The sequence below is a fragment of the Chiloscyllium punctatum genome, chromosome 37, assembly GCF_047496795.1.
Source record: "Chiloscyllium punctatum isolate Juve2018m chromosome 37, sChiPun1.3, whole genome shotgun sequence".
Taxonomy (NCBI): Eukaryota; Metazoa; Chordata; class Chondrichthyes; order Orectolobiformes; family Hemiscylliidae; genus Chiloscyllium; species Chiloscyllium punctatum.
This window is the reverse complement of record NC_092775.1, coordinates 47,959,847-47,979,036: the sequence shown is the minus strand read 5'-3', so window position 1 is coordinate 47,979,036 and position 19,190 is coordinate 47,959,847. Positions and strand designations below refer to the sequence as shown.

Genomic DNA, 19,190 nt, shown 5'->3' with positions numbered 1-19,190 from the left:
CATGGTGAATAGAAGGTGGTTAGGGCCTGCGAATTGAAAGCTGTCAATGTGTCGCAGGGCATCAGAGGAATCCCGGATGTAGGTTGGGAGGAAGTGAACCAGAGTAGTAAGGATGGAGTCATATAGACTGGAGGGAAATAGATGGTGACATCTTGAAAAATGTCCATATTACAGAGGAGGAAGTACTGGATGTCTTGAAATACATATCCTGATCAGATATACCCTAGAACTCTGTGGGAAGCTAGAGAAATCTTGCTCAGATATTTGTATCATTGATAGTCACAGATAAGGTGCCGGAAGACTGGAGGTTGGCTAACGTGGTGCCACTGTTTAACAAGGGTGGTAAGGACAAGCCAGGGAACTATAGACCACTGAGCCTGACCTCGGTTGTGGGCAACTTGTTGGAGGGTAGCCTGAGGGACAGGATGTACATGCATTTGGAAAGGTAAGGACTGATTAGGGATAGTCAACATGACTTTGTGCCTGGGAAATCATGTCTCACAAACTTGATTGAGTTTGTTGAAGAAGTAACAAAGAGGATTGATGAGAGCAAATCGGTAGATGTGATCTATTTGGGCTTCAATAAGGCGTTCGACAAGGTTACCCATGGGATTCTGGTTAGCAAGGTTAGAGCTCATGCAAAAAAGGAAAAACTAGCCATTTTGATACAGAACTGGCTCAAAGGTAGAAGACAGAGGGTGGTGGTGCAAGGCTGTTTTTCAGATTGAGGTCCTGTGATCAGTGGAGTGCCACAAAGATCTGTGCTGGGTCCTGTATTTTTTGTCATTTACATAAATGATTTAGATGCGAGCATAAGAGGTACAGTTAGTAAGCTTGCAGATGACACCAAAATTGGAGGTGTAGTGGACAATGAAGAGGGTTACCTCACATTACAACAGGATCTTGACCAGATGGGCCAATGGGCTGAGAACTGGCAAATGGAGTTTAATTCAGATAAATGTGAGGTGCTGCATTTTGGGAAAGCAAATCTTAGCAGGAGTTGTACACTTAATGGTAAGGTCCTAGGGAGTGTTGCTGAACAAAGAGACCTTGGAGTGCAGGTTCATAGCTCCTTGAAAGTGGAGTCACAGGTAGATAGGATAGTAAAGAAGGCATTTGGTATGCTTTCTTTTATCGGTCAGAGTATTGAGTACAGGAGTTGGGAGATCATGTTGCGGCTGTACCAGGACATTGGTTAGGCCACTGTTGGAATATTGCATGCAATTCTGGTCTCCTTCCTATCGGAAAGATGTTGTGAAACTTGAAAGGGTTTAGAAAAGATTTACAAGGATGTTGCTAGGGTTGAGGATTTGAGCTATAGGGAGAGGCTGAACAGGCTGGGGTTGTTTTCCCTGGAGCGTCAGAGGCTGAGGGGTGACCTTATAGAGGTTTACAAAATTATGAGGGCCATGGATAGGATAAATAGACAAAGTCTTTTCCCTGGGGTCGGGGAATAGAGGGTGTAAGTTTAGGGTGAGAGGGGAAAGATATAAAATACCTAAGGGACAACTTTTTCATACAGAGGGTGGTACGTGTATGGAATGAGCTGCCAGAGGAAGTGGTGGAGGCTGGTACAATTGCATTTGGATGGACATATGAATAGGACGGGTTTGGAGGGATATGGCCCAGGTGCTGGCAGGTGGGACTAGATTGGGTTGGGATACCTGGTCAGCATGGACAGGGTTGGACCGAAGGCTCTGTTTCCTTGCTGTACATCTCTTTGACTCTATGAATTGATGTAGGATGTGATAAATCAGTCACATAGTTAATCTGCCAGTAGCTCTGGCCAGTTTGTTTTTGTGGAGGTGAGGACCGGAGGAGAGACAAGTTGGCCTGAATGGACCTAAGAATTAATTTTTCATCCAAAGGCCCAAACAGACCTGTAGACAACTGAATTTGGGCCTTTGACAAGAAACTTCACTTTTAGGTAAATTCAAGCCTCGCAAAGTTTTTTACAAATGGGCCAAACTCAGCACTCAGATAAGTTTGGGTCTGCTTTTATAAAAACCTTCGGTTTTTCCTTAAAGATTTTTTTTTGGTAAATGAATATTTGAAACCATAGTGTTGTGTAATTATCAGTCTTTTGTTCTCACAGTAAAAACTCAGCTTTTACTTTTCTTGACTTACACTTTTTGGGTTTTATCCATGTTAATGTGATCCAACTGGAAAAGCTGCAAAAGAATGTTGAAGGGCTACACGTGGCGCCAAATCCATAGGCTGCAAACTTTATTCAAGCGTTCAGAGTGGTTACAAAGAATCACATATTCACTTTTTTAGTTCAAATTCTCTACGGTATGAGACATTCATGACCAAAAGTGGGAAAATTAATTGAACATATAAGGATTTAAAGTAATAAGAATATTTATAACTATTGTCTCTATAGCCAAGATACCCTGGATTTAGACATAGCTTAGAAATATACAACTGAACTAATATTAGTTTGAGATATCTGATTTTTAAGGGAAGAGTCAAAGGATTTCAATAATATATTTGTGATTATTACAAATTGAGTTTAAACAAGAGTAAATGAGAACACAGTGGCCTAAACATTGCCGTGGTACACTTACCACTCATTTATACTAGCTTTCTTGGAAGAGATTGTCTGGAAAGGATAGTCACTCCTTCCATGTGTAATCAGATTACTACACATGGAGCCACTATAACAGTTTTGAGCAACCAATGGTGGAGGGTACTCCATGCAGGTTATTAATTTGTCTCCAGTAATTTTAAGAAATAGCTAAATCAATTCTTTGCTTAATTTTGTGGAGCCAGAAACAGCAGTTCTCTTTCATCCCTGCAAGGATATTAAGATAAATGCTCCCCCAGTTTATAGCTTCCAGTGTTACTCTATGTAACATATTCAAAGAATCAGGTCTTGGTGAAACAGACGTCTTAAAATTTATTAACAACACTAACTATTTACACATCACTATTTACACAACTATAGTATTACTGACTTACACACAGCCTAGGTTTTTTCCTTACTGATGATACTGTGCATCATAGAACTGACTCGCTGAATACACTATATTACACGGACTCCATTAAGCAGAGTGATTGAAGGTGAGTGGGGAGCTTCATTTCTGTCACATGGCGTGATGTCATGTAACTGTCTTAAAGGTACAAACTTGTCTAGTCTAGAATCTGTGCTGTAATGCAACATTTCCCATTCTTCTAATAAACATGCACAAGAATGCATATACAGATATTGTCTCTGGACTTTCTGGTAACATTTTGGTGGACCTACGACACAATCACATCTGGTTTTTGTACCACAATTTGACAGTGTATCTTCGCTCTGATGTATAATGCGTTGTTACAAATGGATCCACATCTTTTGTCATGTATGTGTGATGGTTGCCAGGTATGATATCTTAAACATCCAAGTTGTAATGCGGTGTTTGATGATTGATGGTGGTTGATGATAAGCACTTTGAATAAGTTATCTACTTCTTTGTAAAACTTGACCATTGCTTATTACATCACCATATGACCTTGGCTGGACAGAATAACATTATTTTTCCATGTACCAATGCTTTTGTGTGAAAATCTCAAACTCATTTAAGATTTGTCCTGGTTCAAGTTGGAGGTACTGTCTGCATGCACATTGATCAAGCTCTTGTATCATTTTCTCCCCATCATCAATGTATGGTTACATGCTACAATATGGGAGGGAAGAACTGTACACATATATCTCCAAAATACAAGGGCTGCCGCTGAGCTTAAACCATTGCCTACAGGAGTAGCATGTAGACATAGCTCGTCTATTCAAAAATCATGGCAACTGGCTTTACGTCTAATGATTATGTATCTGACAGTTCTAACAGTGCATTTTGGGAGACTGGGAGAAAGTGAGGACTGCAGATGCTGGAGATCAGAGTCAAAAGGTGTGGTGCTGGAAAAGCACACCCGGTAAGGCAGCATCTGAGGTGCAAGAGAAGAGCTTATGCTTGAAACATTGTCTCTCCTGCTCGTCGGATGCTACCTGACCACCTGTGCTTTTCCGGCACCACGTTTTTTTGATTTTGAGAGACTGTTCAACTGTGGGTATGATGTGGAGGTGATGGGGTTAGACTGGGGTGGACAAAGTTAAAAATCACATACACCAGGTTCTCGTCCAACAGGTTTATTTGGAAGCACTAGCATTTGGAGCACTGCTCCTTTATCAGGCAACTGAGAGTAGTGAGACGAGGTAATATATTGAACATCTCAATTGCTGCATGTCTTGGAATTAGCTTATTGTGGGCCATAGTCTGAGAAAAATTGGTGAGGAACATTGAAAATGCTGAATATGAAACAACTGTTGCAGTAGCTCTGATTTGTACAATTTAAGTAACTTCACCTGACCAAGGAACAGTGCTCCAAAGGTTTGAGATATCAAATAAACTTGTTGGACTATAACCTGATATCATGTGACTTCTGACTTATCCATCCCAGCCCAACATCGGCATCTCCACATCATGGCTACTGTTCGAAGACACAGTCCCAAAAACACTTTACAAATTCTTCCTCTTGGCTACCTCAGCCAATACAATTTCTCAATTTATATGAAAATTAAAATCACACATGATTAATGTACTGTCTTTTTGTTTTGCATACTCTCTACCTTCTGACTTATTCGCTGTCCTACAGTATAGCTTCTGTTTGTGCATTCTTTTCCTTTTATTTCCTAACTCCACCCATGGCTCAGGTAGTAACCCCAAGGTTATTACCTTAGATATTTTATCTTTTAATTTATCTGTTAGCTGTTCAAATCCTTTCAGTAGAACATTATTTCTAGTCGTATCGATGCTCCTAATACTAATATGGATTATGACAACTGGATCTCTCCCCTCTCAGTCCAAGTTCCTCTCCGCACCAAGGGGATGTCCTGGCACCGAGCAGAAATTCCAGCCTTTAGGGTGCAAGCTCACAGCTGTAGAGAAACATACTTTTCCCTGAAATAATACTGTCCCCTCACCATGATTGCGTTCCCATTTCCTCAACCCACTTGAATGGCTAACTGTATCACAATGCTTTCAATGGAGCTGCTCCAGACACTTTCTGAATTACAATGCCACAAAGTACTTGCACATTGTTACTCACTGAGTAAGGTCTCTATTGGAGGTAAACATAAGGACTTTCAAAAGTATGTCTTTTTCTATACCAGTCATTTTTTTTTCCATCAAATGGGAAAGTACTATTAGTTGAAAAGCACTCCCTTCAAACACTGTGTATTCCTGTTCAACCAAATGAATTAATAGTGTGTGGAGCCTAATAGTGATTTCTCATATTTAAGGCTGAATAGAAATACTTTCAGTCTGTCAGTGTTCTAAATATCTTCATAACCACTCTGTCTACCTGTGATGCCACTTTAAAAAAACTACGTACCCAAACTCCTATGTCTCTCTGTTTGCCACCATTACCAGGGCCCTACCAAGAACCATATAAGTCCTGCCCTTGTTCATTTTACCAAATAGAATTCCATCTGCTATTCCTCAGCCCACTGGCTCAATTGATCAATCTCTCTTTGTAAGCTTAGACAACTTTCTTCTCTGTCAACTGTACCACTAATTTTGATGTCATCTGCAAACTTACTAACCAAGCCCCTTAATGTCTTTATTTTCAGAAGACTGTAATACCATAGTATTTAATTTGCAGAGGACTGTGTTAAATTTGAGATTTGGGGAGTGGACTGAAATATTGAATTCAATACCAAGATCAGCCATGATTGTATTAAAGAGGAGAGCAGGCCTGACAGGCTGTATAGTCTGTTCTTGCTCTCATTTCTTATATCTGAATACTTGTTCAGTGGTACTTAATATAAACATTACCAAAAGGAGACAAGAAGCTGAAGCTTTTCATCATTCACTAAAGAGGACTAGGATGCAAGAAACAGGCTTTAAAAAGGGCACACCAACTTGTATGGCAACCTCATGAACAGTGCCCAAGCCATCTGTTTACCATGTAAACTTAACACTAAGAAAGTACAAATCAAAACTATCCTGTTTGATGATGGGATGGGCTACCCTAACCAAATCATCACTCCCTGCTTGTTGTGAGAACTCATGAAAGGGTCTCTATCCACCACCTTTTGTCTCTGACAACTCAGATTAACCTGGAACGGTGAGATGTCCAAAATTTGATTAACAGGCTAAGCTCGTTGCTTCATGGTGCTACCATGCAGGCATAGTTTTCTCTCCTAAGAAGATACTGCCATCAAACCAAAAAGACATTTTTCCCACCACACAAATGAGTTTCAGTGCCAGTGTGATGCCAGGTACATGAGCTATATGTCCCAATAATTGGCAAACCAGATCAAACAACACAACATTTATGCAGTGGTCATGCGCTCAACCATACTTGGAAGCCTCAGAACAGTGCATACACTATTTGATGTGATTCTGCTACCGGAAATAATTTATTTAGTAGTCCAGCCTGTGCTTAGAATTAACTGGAAATGAATTTAACATCAGCAGTCGGGTTTTACTGTGACGTACTGATGTGCTAAAAGCTACATATAGAAGCCACAGAGAAAGGACCCCACTTGATGGAGGCAAAAGGAGTTCATACAAACTTGACAAAAAAAGCTCATGGAGAATGCAACACTGTGCACAATCAGAATCTACTTGCATGGCTTGAGAACTAAGATTGACAGTTAACTGTTCCTGCCGCATTTTCTTGCAAACGATGGCTCTCTTCCTATAAGAAATAGGTCATTTAACCCATCATGTTTGCACTGAGATCTTGAATGATGTGATAATGCTCAACACCACTTTCCTGCTTTTACCTGTATATATGCTGTATAAGTTGGTGTCCCTTACTTCAAATCTGTTTCTTGTATCCTAGTGCTGATGAATGCAAGAGCACAAGTTTTGACTTCTTGTCTCCCTTGAGCAATGTTTAAATATGTTGTGTTCTAGGATTAATAAGTAATAGTAGGTAAATGTATCATTTAGGAGTTTTGACATACTGATTTGTGGAAAGATTTAATGAATTTTTGCACATACAATAAGATTAAATGTAGCCAAAAGTAGTGAAAAAACACTGTAAAGATGCACTTAAAGATGGGTTTAATGAATGGTGCCCATTTTGATAAGAAAAATAAAAGCATACAAAACATGGTGTTTTAACTAAAACACTGAATTTGGTCTAAAATAAAAAGAAAATATTATTGATGTTGGAAATCTGAAATAGTAAGCGCTAGTGAAACTGAGCATGACAGACAGCAATAGTCCTCACTTTCTCCTAGACAGCAATAGTGGAAAAATAAACAGAGTCTAGACATTGAGTCCATATGATTCCTCTTCAAAAAGAAGAGGAGAATGAAATTATTTTGTTGTCTTCAACTTAGTGCAAATTGTAATAAGGGAATACACAAATCTCAAATTTAACAAGGCCTTCTACAAATTAAATTCTATGGTATTAAAGTCTTTTGAAAATAAACACATAATTAAGGGGCTTGGTTAGTAAGTTTGCAGCTGACATCAAAATTAGTGGTACAGTCGACAGTGAAGAAGGTTATTTAAGAACAAAGAAAATTTACAGCCCAGGAACAAGCCCTTTGGCCCTCCAAGCCTGTGCTGATCCAAATCTACTGTCTAAATCTATCACCTAATTCCTAAGGATTTGTATCCCTCTGCTCCCCACCTACTCATGCATCTGTCCAGATGCACCTTAAATGAATCTACCGTGCCTGCCTCCACTACCTCTGCTGGCAACGCATTCCAGGCACCTACCACCCTCTATGTAAAATACTTACCGTTTGTATCCCCCTTAAACTTTTCTCCTCTTAACCTTGAACACGTGAAATTACAAAGGGATATTGATCAACTGAGCCAGTGGGCTGAGGAATGGCAGAAGAAATTCTATTTGGCAAAATGAACAAGGGCAGGACTTATACGGTTCATTCAGGCCCTGGGTAATGGTGGCAAACCTTGGGGTTCAGGTACATAGCTCTTTTCAAGTGGCATCACAGGTAAACAGAGTGGCTACAAAGATATTTAGAACATTTGCCTTCATTGCTCAGACCACTGGAGTAAAGGAGTTGGACATCATGTTGAGGTAGTACAGGACATCGGTGACACCACTTTTGAAGTACTGTGTACAGTTCTGGTCACCCTGCTAAAATTAAAGGGTTCAGAAAAGATTTACCAGGATATTGCCTGGACTGGAGAGTTTGAGTTATAAGTATAGGCTGGATAGGCTGAGACATTCTTCATTGGAGGTTGAGGGATAACCTTATGGAGGTTTATAAAATTATGAGGGGCAGTGATAAGGGGAATAGCAAAGATCTTTTCCCTAGGGACCATATTTTTAAGGTGAGAGGAGAAAGATTCAAAAGGGACCTGAGAGGCAACTTTTTCACACAGAGGCTGGTTTGTATGTGGAATAAGCTGCCAGAGTAAGTGGTAAATGCAGGTACAGTTAAAAAATTTGAAAGACATTTAGGCAGATATGTGAATAGAAAAAGTTTAGAGGGACATGGGCCAAGCACACGCAAGTGGGACTAGTTTAGTTTGGGAAACTTGGTTGGCATCAATGAGTTGGACCAAAGGTCTATTTCCTTGCTGTATGACTCTGACTTCAATAGAGTTCACATAGCATGTGAAAAGAACAGTTAAGAATCTCTTAGATAACTTCATATGTTAAAATTAAGTCAGTGAGCTCCACAAAATGATGAGTGCAGGAGGAAGTTATCAAGAAGGAGGAGTTGCTGATATATCTCACCTTAGAAAATAAAGTCTGGAAGGAAGAGACAATGTATATTTCATTATGACACTATAAATTACACGCAAAACTGAAAGCTAAAAAACTGCACATTCCTGAGCTTGCCAAGCAGCTTAAACAGTGCAACATATCAGCATTGGGTTAAGGTGGCAAACCTAAAATCAATTTGAAGAGTTAGGTTGGAGTGTTTTGTGGGTGGTGATGGTATAATGGGCCTGGAAACTAAAGAAGCAACAGGAATCTGGCCCCTCTTGGCAAGGATAGGATCTGTTCACCGCCTGGAAAGTTGGCAGGGAACCAACGTCACTTCTCTCCAAGAGTACACTTTTACCAGGAAATCAGGCACTTACCTGGACAATGTTGAGTCTCCCATGCAATTAAACTGCCCATATGTTGAAAATCTCACCCCCTTTGACATCTTTAGTCTCACTACCACTACCAGTAGTGGTGGCCATGATGGTACAACACTCAGGTCTACCTCTGGTATCACAGCTACATCACTAAATAGAGGTGAGAGGGGAATTCAGAGTCATAGGAAGTGGGTCCTTGAAAGGAGTGTAGGAAGGGCTTGTTGTTTGGAAGCAAGGTCAGAGAGTTGGATTTCAGCAGATCCTCCCTACACATTGCTGTGTCCCTTGAGTGGGCACAGAGTGACAAAGAAAAGAGGACCATGAGCCCAGTCCCTAAGGCTTTTAGCAAACCCCTCGATGTTATGTCTCCCAGCTGGTGGATATGAGTGGTGGTGGGATGAGGCCTCTGGGTGGGAAAGCTGCCCCTTTCCTTAAGCTTGACTGGGATGGTGTGTTCCCCAATCTGCACACCCTGCCCAAATAAATGGCCCTCCTGTCACGGTAGGAGGAGGGGGCATTAAATTCTATCCATTAACTCTGTTTGTCTCTTCAAAGATGCTGCCTGACATGATGAGAATCTCAAGCATTCTCTGTTTTCTCTGCAAGTTACACCTGTATTAGCTGTAAAATGAAATACTAACTGAACTCATTTCACACTGCATCAATGCACTGTGACATTTAGAAACAATGTATATCTAAAAATAAATAATCATACTATTTTCCAGTATTAGGCATGATAATATAACAAACAGCTCTTCAGAAACTCTGCTGTGCTACAAGTGGTAAAACTGCCTTTCCAAACTGAGACCTGAAACCTGTATGCAATGCTGATGACAACTTAAAGTATAAATAATGGTATACACTGGATATGCTTACAAAGACTCCCAAGCTCTATGGAACTAAACTGTAAGCTTCAATTTTCCTGTAAAACCTAAACTACACATTATACCCTGATCATCCATTTGAACAGTTACTTCAATAAGGCCCTGCTGAAAAAATATTTGTTGTGTGGCTTACCCCTCCAAATAGGGCTACCCTTCATTAAATAACTTCTTTCAGAATACCCTTCAATATTTGTTTTCTGCATCAGGAAGCTTTGCCCTCAACTATTTTTCTTTGTCCAGAAAACAGGTACAGATAAATCAGAAGCAAACAGCTTTCAACTGCTGGCAGCAACTGATTACATACCCAAAGCCTCACTGCATATACGCCATGTTCTGGGTGAGCAACCACATTATTTAAATGATTTGGCCTTACCCTTGAGGTAGTCCCAGTAAAAGGATTGAATCTGGTACTTTGCAAACATGGCATTTTTGTGCCAAGACAGCAATATCCCATCCCATTGTGTTCCCCAAAATTTTAATGAAGTAATCCAGATACTAAATAACTACTTTATTGACTTTAAACACAAAACCTAGTGTTACCATCCAACAGAATACAACTCAAGTGTATAAGACCAGCAGATTTATAGTGTTACTTAAATTATTCCTATGTGATGCATTGCTAAATTTCCACCCTGCAGGAGTATGTCTGTGCTAGATTTATCATTATCGTTGACTGCACAATAAAACATAAAGGGTATATGTCTCATTTACAATACTAATATGAAATTGCCTTGTCAACAATGCACACTAATGAAGCCACCATTTGAGCCAACTGGAAAATGACACATGTAAAAGAAGTAAAAGAAAAACTTTACCTTCTATGCTTTTATTGTTTGATGTAACTTGAAAGAAAATCTTTTCTGCACAGAAAATGAAAAGTATTATTAATTATTTGACCCATCAATAACACACTGAGCATATGACCTTTGTTAAAACAAATCATAAATTACCTCTCCCCCGGTGTTCCTCTTCAGTTCCTTCCTTGCTTTTGTAAAAGCTTGTTTTCTGTTTTTTTGTAGGAGGATAATATTCAGGTACATAGACCTCAACACGGTTTTCACCTGTGATGTCATTTTCTGTTCAACAGATAGATGAACTGATGTAAAATGTATGACATAGCACTCAAACACTGTACAAACCAACTCTGAAGGTAAAATCCATTGCTACTTGCTGTTATGCAGATGTAGTTACACAAGAAAAAATACATAATTCAAATAAATTGCATCCCAAAAATCTAACAGAGGTATTCATGATTTATACTTATCATCTGAATCCTAACTCATACCATGAACCAGCAGCTGTTGGCAATTAGCATTTGCGGTACGTAAGAACATATTTTGAGAGTTAATACTCACAAGAGTTCACTTGGCTGACCAGATAATTGACTACAGAAATCACCACCTAATGACAACTCCCAATTTCAGCTCAGAAGAGAAGAAAGGAAGCTTCTCATAAGGCACTCCCCTTACCCACCCAGCAGGGATGGCCAACCCTGTGAAAACAACTGCCACTGCACTCACCAATCAAACCTCCACCTGTTCCTCACATCTTGACATAAGAATATAAGAACCAGGAGCAGGAGTAGGCTGTCCAGCCCTTCAAGCCTGCTTCGTCAGTCAATAAGATCATGGCTAATCTTTTCGTGGACTCAGCTCCAGTTACCTGCGTTTTCACCATATCCCTTAATTCCTTTATTTTTCAATAAAATATCTACATTAGCTTTAAAAGTGAATACTACTTCCATGGGCAAGGAATTCCATAGATTAACATCCTTCACAGTGAAGAAGTTCCTTCTCAGTTCAATTCTAAACCTGCTTCTTCTAATCCTGAGGCCATGCCCTCTTATCTTGGTACCAGTACCAGTGGAAACATCCTCTCTATTTCTATTTTATTGATTCCCTTCATAATTTTATATGTTTCTATAAGATCCCACCCCCATTCTTCTGAATTTCAAAGAATATAATCGCAATCTACTTAGTCTTTCCTCATAAGGCAACCCCTCAACTCCGGAATCAACTTAGCGAACCTCCTCTGCACCCCCTCCAGTGCCAGTAAATCCTTTCTTAACTAAGAAGACTAAATCTGCACGCAGTACTCCAGGTGTGGCCTCAACAGCTCCTTGTACAGCTGTAACACTACTCTCTGCTTTTAAACTCAACCCCTTTAGTAATGAAAGGCAAAATTCATTTGCCTTTCTAATTACTTGTTGTACCTGCAGACCAATCTTCTGCGATTCATGCACAAGGACACCCAGGTCCTTCTGCAAATCATCATGCTGCAACCTTTTAACCGTTCAAGTAATAATGTATTTTGCTGTGACTCCTACCAAAATGTATGACTTCACATTAACTAACATTGTATTCCATCTGCCAGACCTTTGCCCACTCACTCAATGTATCTATGTTCCTCTGCGAAGTTTCACAGTTCTCTGCACACTTTGCTCAACCACTCATCTTAGTGTCATCGGCAAATTTTGACATCATACACGTGGTCCCCAACTCTAAATCATCTATATGAACTGTAAATAATTGTCCCAACATCAACCCCTGAGGCACACTACTAGTCACTGATTGCCAGCCTGAATTGCACTCAGTTATCCCCACTCTTTGCTTCCTGTTAGTCAACCAATCCTCCATCCACACAATACTCTACCCCTAACAGCATGCATCCTTATCTTATGCAGTGGCCTCATATGTGGCATCATGTCAAAGGCCTTCTGGAAATCTAGGTACACCACACCCACTGGGTCCCCATTGTCCATCATGCTTGAAACGTCTTCATAGAATTACAAAAATTTGGGAAGCATGACCTGCCCTTTATGAATCCATGCTGCGTCTGTACAATGGGACAATTTCTTTCGAGATGCCCTGCTATTTCTTCCTTGATAATAGACTCAAGCATCTTCCCCACTACAGAGGTTAAGCTCACTGGTCTATAATTCCTCATCTTTTGCCTACTTCCCTTTTTAAACAGTGGCGTTACATTTGCTATTTTCCAATCACTGGGGCAGCTCTGAGAGGTCCCAGCAACCATGAGCCTAATTATCTACTTCTGACTTATTGTCTCTGCTGCATACTTCAGTCAGGTACAGTCCCAGCAGTGGCCACAACTCTCCAAGTCTCTACTGGGACTGATGAGCTTCGAGCCCTCCAACTGGGGTACTGTCAATCAGCAGCCTGATTGCCACAAGTCTACTGGGACTCTGAAACAGCTGAGGCAGGGTGGCCCCACATTTTCCAGACCACCACCCGAACAAAAATTCAGCTGTCTGTGTTTTTTAAATCAACTTGTCCAGAATGTTATTACACAACCACCACTACCACTATGCTACAAGAGCTTTTACCTTAAAAATAAAGTATTTTAAATGCTATCTGGTGAGAGGGACATTGTCATCAACAATCTGGTATCGCTAGTAGCATGGTCATGGCATATTTATGAAGAGAAAGGCTATGTTGCTTATGTAGCCCATTATTGTTAAAAGGAATTCAAATAGTTACACTGGATTCACTAAGTGAAATTTTAAACCTAAGAACCTTGAAATGGCTTGAGCTGTTCATAGGCTTCTGCTAAACATTTATCTCAGGTTTCATAATTGCATTTTTGATTATGGCCACTTCGTAAAATTTACACTTTTCCCTTGTTTCAACAGTGTTGTATAAATTTGCTGTGATTTCTAAAACTTCAGTTCAGAGGTAACCGCAATAAAGAGCAATCTAATAGATATTCTCTCTTTTCCACCACTAAAAAAAGCATTGAAAATTCATCTCATTTTATTAGCAAGGTAGCTTACAAGGTGGCTGAAATCATAATGAGCCAGAAAAATCCTCTTCTTAATTACCTGTGTTTTGTTTGGGCTTAATTCCTTCATAACCCTTTGGTTGGAAACCACCAAATGCCCAGTCAAGCATTGGCTTAATTTGTTCCTCCAACGTGCCCCGGTCATTGGAAGGGAATGGCATTCCAGATCTACTACTAGCAATCTGTAAGAGTTGATGTTTTGTATTAAGTAAAGAATATGTCATTTATATTTAGAGTACTGTGAAGGAGCAGCAAACTATGGTTCAGATCATGGCTCAGATTTATTTATAACATCAAAGAAATGGGATACACAGTCACATAATACAAATAACTTGGAATGTAATAAGAATCAGTTGGAGATGTAGTACTCATATCTCTAATTTCCTCAGCAACGTCATGGGGGACCTTTCAATGTTAATCTAGTTAGTCCTCTAATCTGTTGGTTAAATGTTTTCATCATGTGATGGCATTAGTCAGGACCTGGTCTTCATGCAAGTGATGCATCTCTACTCCACAACCTTGGCTATATTTTATCAGTTTTGCTATTAGTGCAGCCTCAGCTTGCTAGTTATTGCAAATGAACAAATCAAGACCATTAATACATCCACTGGATGCCAGCGAATTCACATTGTGGCCATCTGGCAAAAAGGAGAAAATGAGGACTGCAGATACTGGAGATCAGAGTTGAAGAGTGTGGTGCTGGAAAAGCACAACCGGTTAGGCAGCATCCGTGAAGCAGGAGAGTTGACATTTCAAGTATAAACCCTTCATCCTGATGAAGGACTTATGCTCAAAACATGGATTCTCCTGCCCCTCAGGTGCTGTCTGACCGGTGGTGCTTTTCCAGCACCACACTCGTGACTCTAATCTCCAGCATCTGCAGTCCTCACTTTCGCCTATGCAATCAACTTTCACACAATTTCAGAAAAATATGCAAGGCAATCTTTCATCCTATTCCTCATATGTTCTGTGAAAAAATAATTTTGATTCAGTCAAGAATATAAATGAACAAAAATATCTGAGGCACACTCCTGACCAGCTTGCATAGTTATATTGCAAAATTCTACTTTTGGCAGTCTGACTCTTACCAATACAAACTGCAAAATTAACACAAATTCCTGTACTTAGAATGGGAAATCGATTTATGTGGAAACTCTGGATAGTCAAATTTCTAGTCCAGTTGTTAGCTCTAACTACAGTTCTCCAAAGGCCACATGTGCAATTTTTAAAAATTGCAAACATGCACTTGCTGTAAATTTTTCATGCAGTCAGACTTTCAGTTGATTTATAGATATCCTACACTAGCAGAAGTTTGTGTATAATATTAACTATAGAGAAAACAAATCCTCTTTGGTACAGGACAGTGGCTTAGTGGTTAGCACTGCTGCCTCACAGCGCCAGGAACCAAGGTTCAATTCCAGCCTCAGGTGACTGTCTGTGTGGAGTTTGCACATTCTCCCAGTGTCTGCGTGGGTTTCCTCCGGGTGCTCCGGTTTCCTCCCACAGTGCAAAAATGTGCAGATCAGATGAATTGGCCATGCTAAATTGCCCATAATGTTAGGTGCATTAGTCAGAGTGAAATGGGTCTGGGTGGGTTACTCTTCAGAGGGTTGGTGTGGACTTGTTGGGCTGAAGGGCCTGTTTCCACACTGTAGGTAATCTAATCTAATCACATCCAAGAACACAGTCTATATCTCACAGGACATCAACTGAGAGTTGTCTGTTATGCATTTAGAGATATGTACTGGTTACTCCAATATTGAGGATACATATCTTGATTAGACCAGGAATTCAAAACTGCAAAAATAAAAATGAACACTTTGCCACCAGTTAATAACCATGACGTTGTGACCTGATTTTTTAGAAAGAAACACAATAACATATTTGACCATTCGTCAGAAACTGTTTTGCAGTACTTTCCTATAAACAACTTTAAGGGTACTATGAATGTAGTAGCTCTGGAATCACATAGTAGAATACTACTGTGTACAAATGTTCACCTGCAGTTCTTCTATCTGCTATTTCATCAGAGAATTTTAACCAATTGGAGATGAATTAAGACGTTCTAATCAATTGGTAATACTTCTCATCTCACCTACACATTCCAACAGACTTAACTTGCCCTAACACTGAATTACATTCCAATAGTTAGTGGGCAATAGAGGAAAGATATGTAAACATATCTTATAAAGTGGGAGATCTTAACCTCCCAAACATTGATTGTGACTCCCTCAGTGAATATTTTTAGATTATTCCAGGAGGGTTTCTGAGAACCAATGCAGGTAGTCCAATCAGGGAACGAGCTGTATTAGACTGGGGATGAACCTAGTCAGGTGATCAAAGCTTCAGGAGTGGCACATTTGGGAACAGTGATCATAATTCCATAAGTTTTAAGATGGTTATGGACAAGACTGGTCCTCGGGTGAAAGTGCTAAAATGGGTGGAGATTAATTACAACAGGAACTGGAGAAATTAGATTGGGATGGCTGTTTGAGGGTTAAATCCTCAATTGACATATGGGAGTCTTTTAAAGGCCATTTGATCAGAGTTCAGGACTGGCGTGTTTTTGTGAGGATGAAAGATAAGAATGGTAAGATTTGAGTACTTAGGATGACAAGAGATATTACAAAGTTAGTCAAAAAGTCAAAGGATGCACATGTAAAGTCTAGAAAACTAAAATCAAACAAGGCCCTTGAGTATAAAGAAAGCAGGATATAACTTAAACAAGGAATTAGGAGGGCTAGAAGGGACCATGAAATGTCTTTGGCAAGTAGGAAGAAGGAGAAATCAATACATTTCATACATATATTAGGAGCAACAGGGTAACGGGGGAAAAGATAGGTCCTCAAAGTTTGGGAGAAGATTTGTAGTTCGGGTGCTTGTTGTTGTGGTTCTGTTCGCCGAGCTGGGAATTTGTCTTGCAAACGTTTCGTCCCCTGTCTAGGTGACATCCTCAGTGCTTGGGAGCCTCCTGTGAAGCGCTTCTGTGCTGTTTCCTCCGGCATTTATAGTGGCCTGTCTCTGCCGCTTCCGGTTGTCAGTTCGAGCTGTCCACTGTAGTGGCCGGTATATTGGGTCCAGGTCAATGTGTTTGTTGATAGAGTCTGTGGATGAGTGCCATGCCTCTAGGAATTCCCTGGCTGTTCTCTGTTTGGCTTGCCCTATAATGGTAGTGTTGTCCTAGTCAAATTCATGTTGCTTGTTGTCTGTGTGTGTGGCTACTAAGGATAACTGGTCATGTCGTTTCGTGGCTAGTTGGTGTTCGTGTATACGGATAGTTAACTGTCTTCCTGTTTGTCCGATGTAGTGTTTTGTGGAGTCCTTGCATGGGATTTTGTACACAACCTTAGTTTGCTCATGTTGGGTATCGGGTCCTTTGTTCTGGTGAGTTGTTGTCTGAGCGTGGCTGTTGGTTTGTGTGCTGTTATGAGTCCTAGTGGTCGCAGTAGTCTGGCTGTCAGTTCAGAAATGCTCCTGATGTATGGTAGTGTGGCTAGCCCTTTGGGTTGCGGCATGTCCTCGTTCCATTGTCTCTCCCTTAGGCATCTGTTGATGAAATTGCAAGGGTATCCGTTTTTGGCAAATACTTTGTATAGGTGTTCCTCTTCCTCTTTTTGTAGTTCTGGTGTATTGCAGTGTGTTGTGGCCCTTTTGAATAGTGTCCTGATGCAACTTCGTTTGTGTGTGTTGGGGTGGTTGCTTTCATAGTTTAGGACTTGGCCTAAAAAGATAGGTCCACTCAAGGACAATGGAGGGAATTTATGCATGGTGCGCGAAGAAGTGGATGAGGTCCTTATTGAATACTTCGCATCAATATTCACCAAACAGAAGGACAAGGATGATGGAAAGATTTTAATATTAAGGAAGACGTGGTGTCAGTGTCATGAAAAACATTAAGATAGGTAAGTTTCTGGGGCTTGATGGGATCTATCCCAAGATACTAAGGGAGACAAGAGAGGCAATTGCTGGTCCTTGTCCTCTTTAACCACAGGCAAGATTCCAGAAGACTGCAGAATAGCCAATGGTGTCCCTGTGTTTAAGAACAGCAACAAGGATAACCAGGAAATTATAGGCTGGTGAGCCTTACATCAATGTTAGGGAAATTATGAGAAGATTCTTTAATCCAGACAAGTATAAGGTGATGCATTTTGGGAGGTCAAATGCAAGAGAAAGGTATAAAGTAAATGATAGGACCTTTAGGAGCATTGACTGGGAGGATCTTGAGGTGCAAGTCTATAGCTTCCTGAAATTGGCAACACAAGTTGATAAGGTAGTAAAGACGGAATGCTTGCTTTCGTCAGTTGCAGCATCGAGTATAAAAGTTGGCACGTCATGCTGCAGCTGCATAAAACTTTAGTTAGGTTACATTTGGAGTATTATGTGCAGATCTGGTTGCTGATGAATGAAGAATGTTGATGCTTTGGAGAAGGTGCAGAAGAAGTTTACCAAGATGTTGCCTCGATTGGAGTGCATTAGCTGTAAACTTGGATTATTTCTGTTAGAGCAGCTGAAATTGAGGGGCAACCTGATAGAAGTACGTAAAATTATGAGAGACATGGATAGGGTGGATTGTCAGAGACTTTTTCCCAGGTTGGAAATGTCAAATACTAGAAGACATAAATTTAAGGTGAGAGGAAAAATGCTTAAAGAATATGCGAAAGGAAACTTTTTTTTACACCAAAATTAGTAGTTGCCTGGTATGCACTGCCAGGGAGGTGATAGAAGCAGATACATTAACAAGGTTTAAAAGGCCTTTCAACAGACACATGAACAGGCAGGGAGTAGAAGGATATGTACAATGTTCAGGCAGATGGAATTAGTTTAGCAATGACATCATGGTTGGTACAGACATGGTGGGCTGAAAGATCTGTTCTTGTGTTGTACTATTGTATGGTCTTTTGCTCCAATCCTCGAATGCACCCTCCAAGCTCAGCTTGTCGATGAGATCCACTTCTTCTCTTGAGTTAATCCTACTAATTCCTACTTTTCTTGGTCCCTATGTTAATTGACATTATTATCAGGCCTTTCTGTTCAGATGCTCTCCTTCAAATCTATCACCACTGCTGTCCACATAAAATTAATCTTGATGATGTAAACTAATATCCAAGTTCCCTTTCTCATGCAATCTGGAAATACTATTGCAACCCAGGTCTAGGCCTATTTTTCTCAAAACACATTGGAGGGATTCAAACAATCAAGTTTCCACTGGAAACTGGAGGCTGACTGGAAATGTCCAATCATCCTTCTTAAATCACGCGTATGAAAGTTCACAAAATGCCTTGCTGGAACCAAAGTCACACAGTAAAAAGACTCGAAACAGGGTTGGTACATTGTCAATGCCTGCTGTGCCAATGCTTTTGGGTCCCATGTGCCTCTGTGCCTGAATCAGACAGGCCCCAAAGTCCTGCTCATAGAGTCGGTTTCCATACATATCCTAATGGTACCTGCT

General features: G+C 40.3%; 1 protein-coding gene across 7 annotated transcripts in view; it reads right to left on the bottom strand.

Annotated features, from left to right (window-relative positions):
• dnmt3bb.1 (DNA (cytosine-5-)-methyltransferase 3 beta, duplicate b.1) overlaps positions 1–19,190 on the bottom strand; it is a 284,701-nt gene that overhangs the window by 119,763 nt on the left and 145,748 nt on the right. For all 7 annotated transcript variants that reach the window (XM_072556783.1, XM_072556785.1, XM_072556789.1 and 4 more), the window contains 3 exons: positions 13,782–13,923; positions 10,894–11,019; positions 10,759–10,803 (listed from right to left, as the gene is read on the bottom strand). In XM_072556783.1, coding sequence (XP_072412884.1) covers positions 10,759–10,803; positions 10,894–11,019; positions 13,782–13,923 — 313 coding nt within the window. The remainder of the gene's footprint in view (positions 1–10,758; positions 10,804–10,893; positions 11,020–13,781; positions 13,924–19,190) is intronic.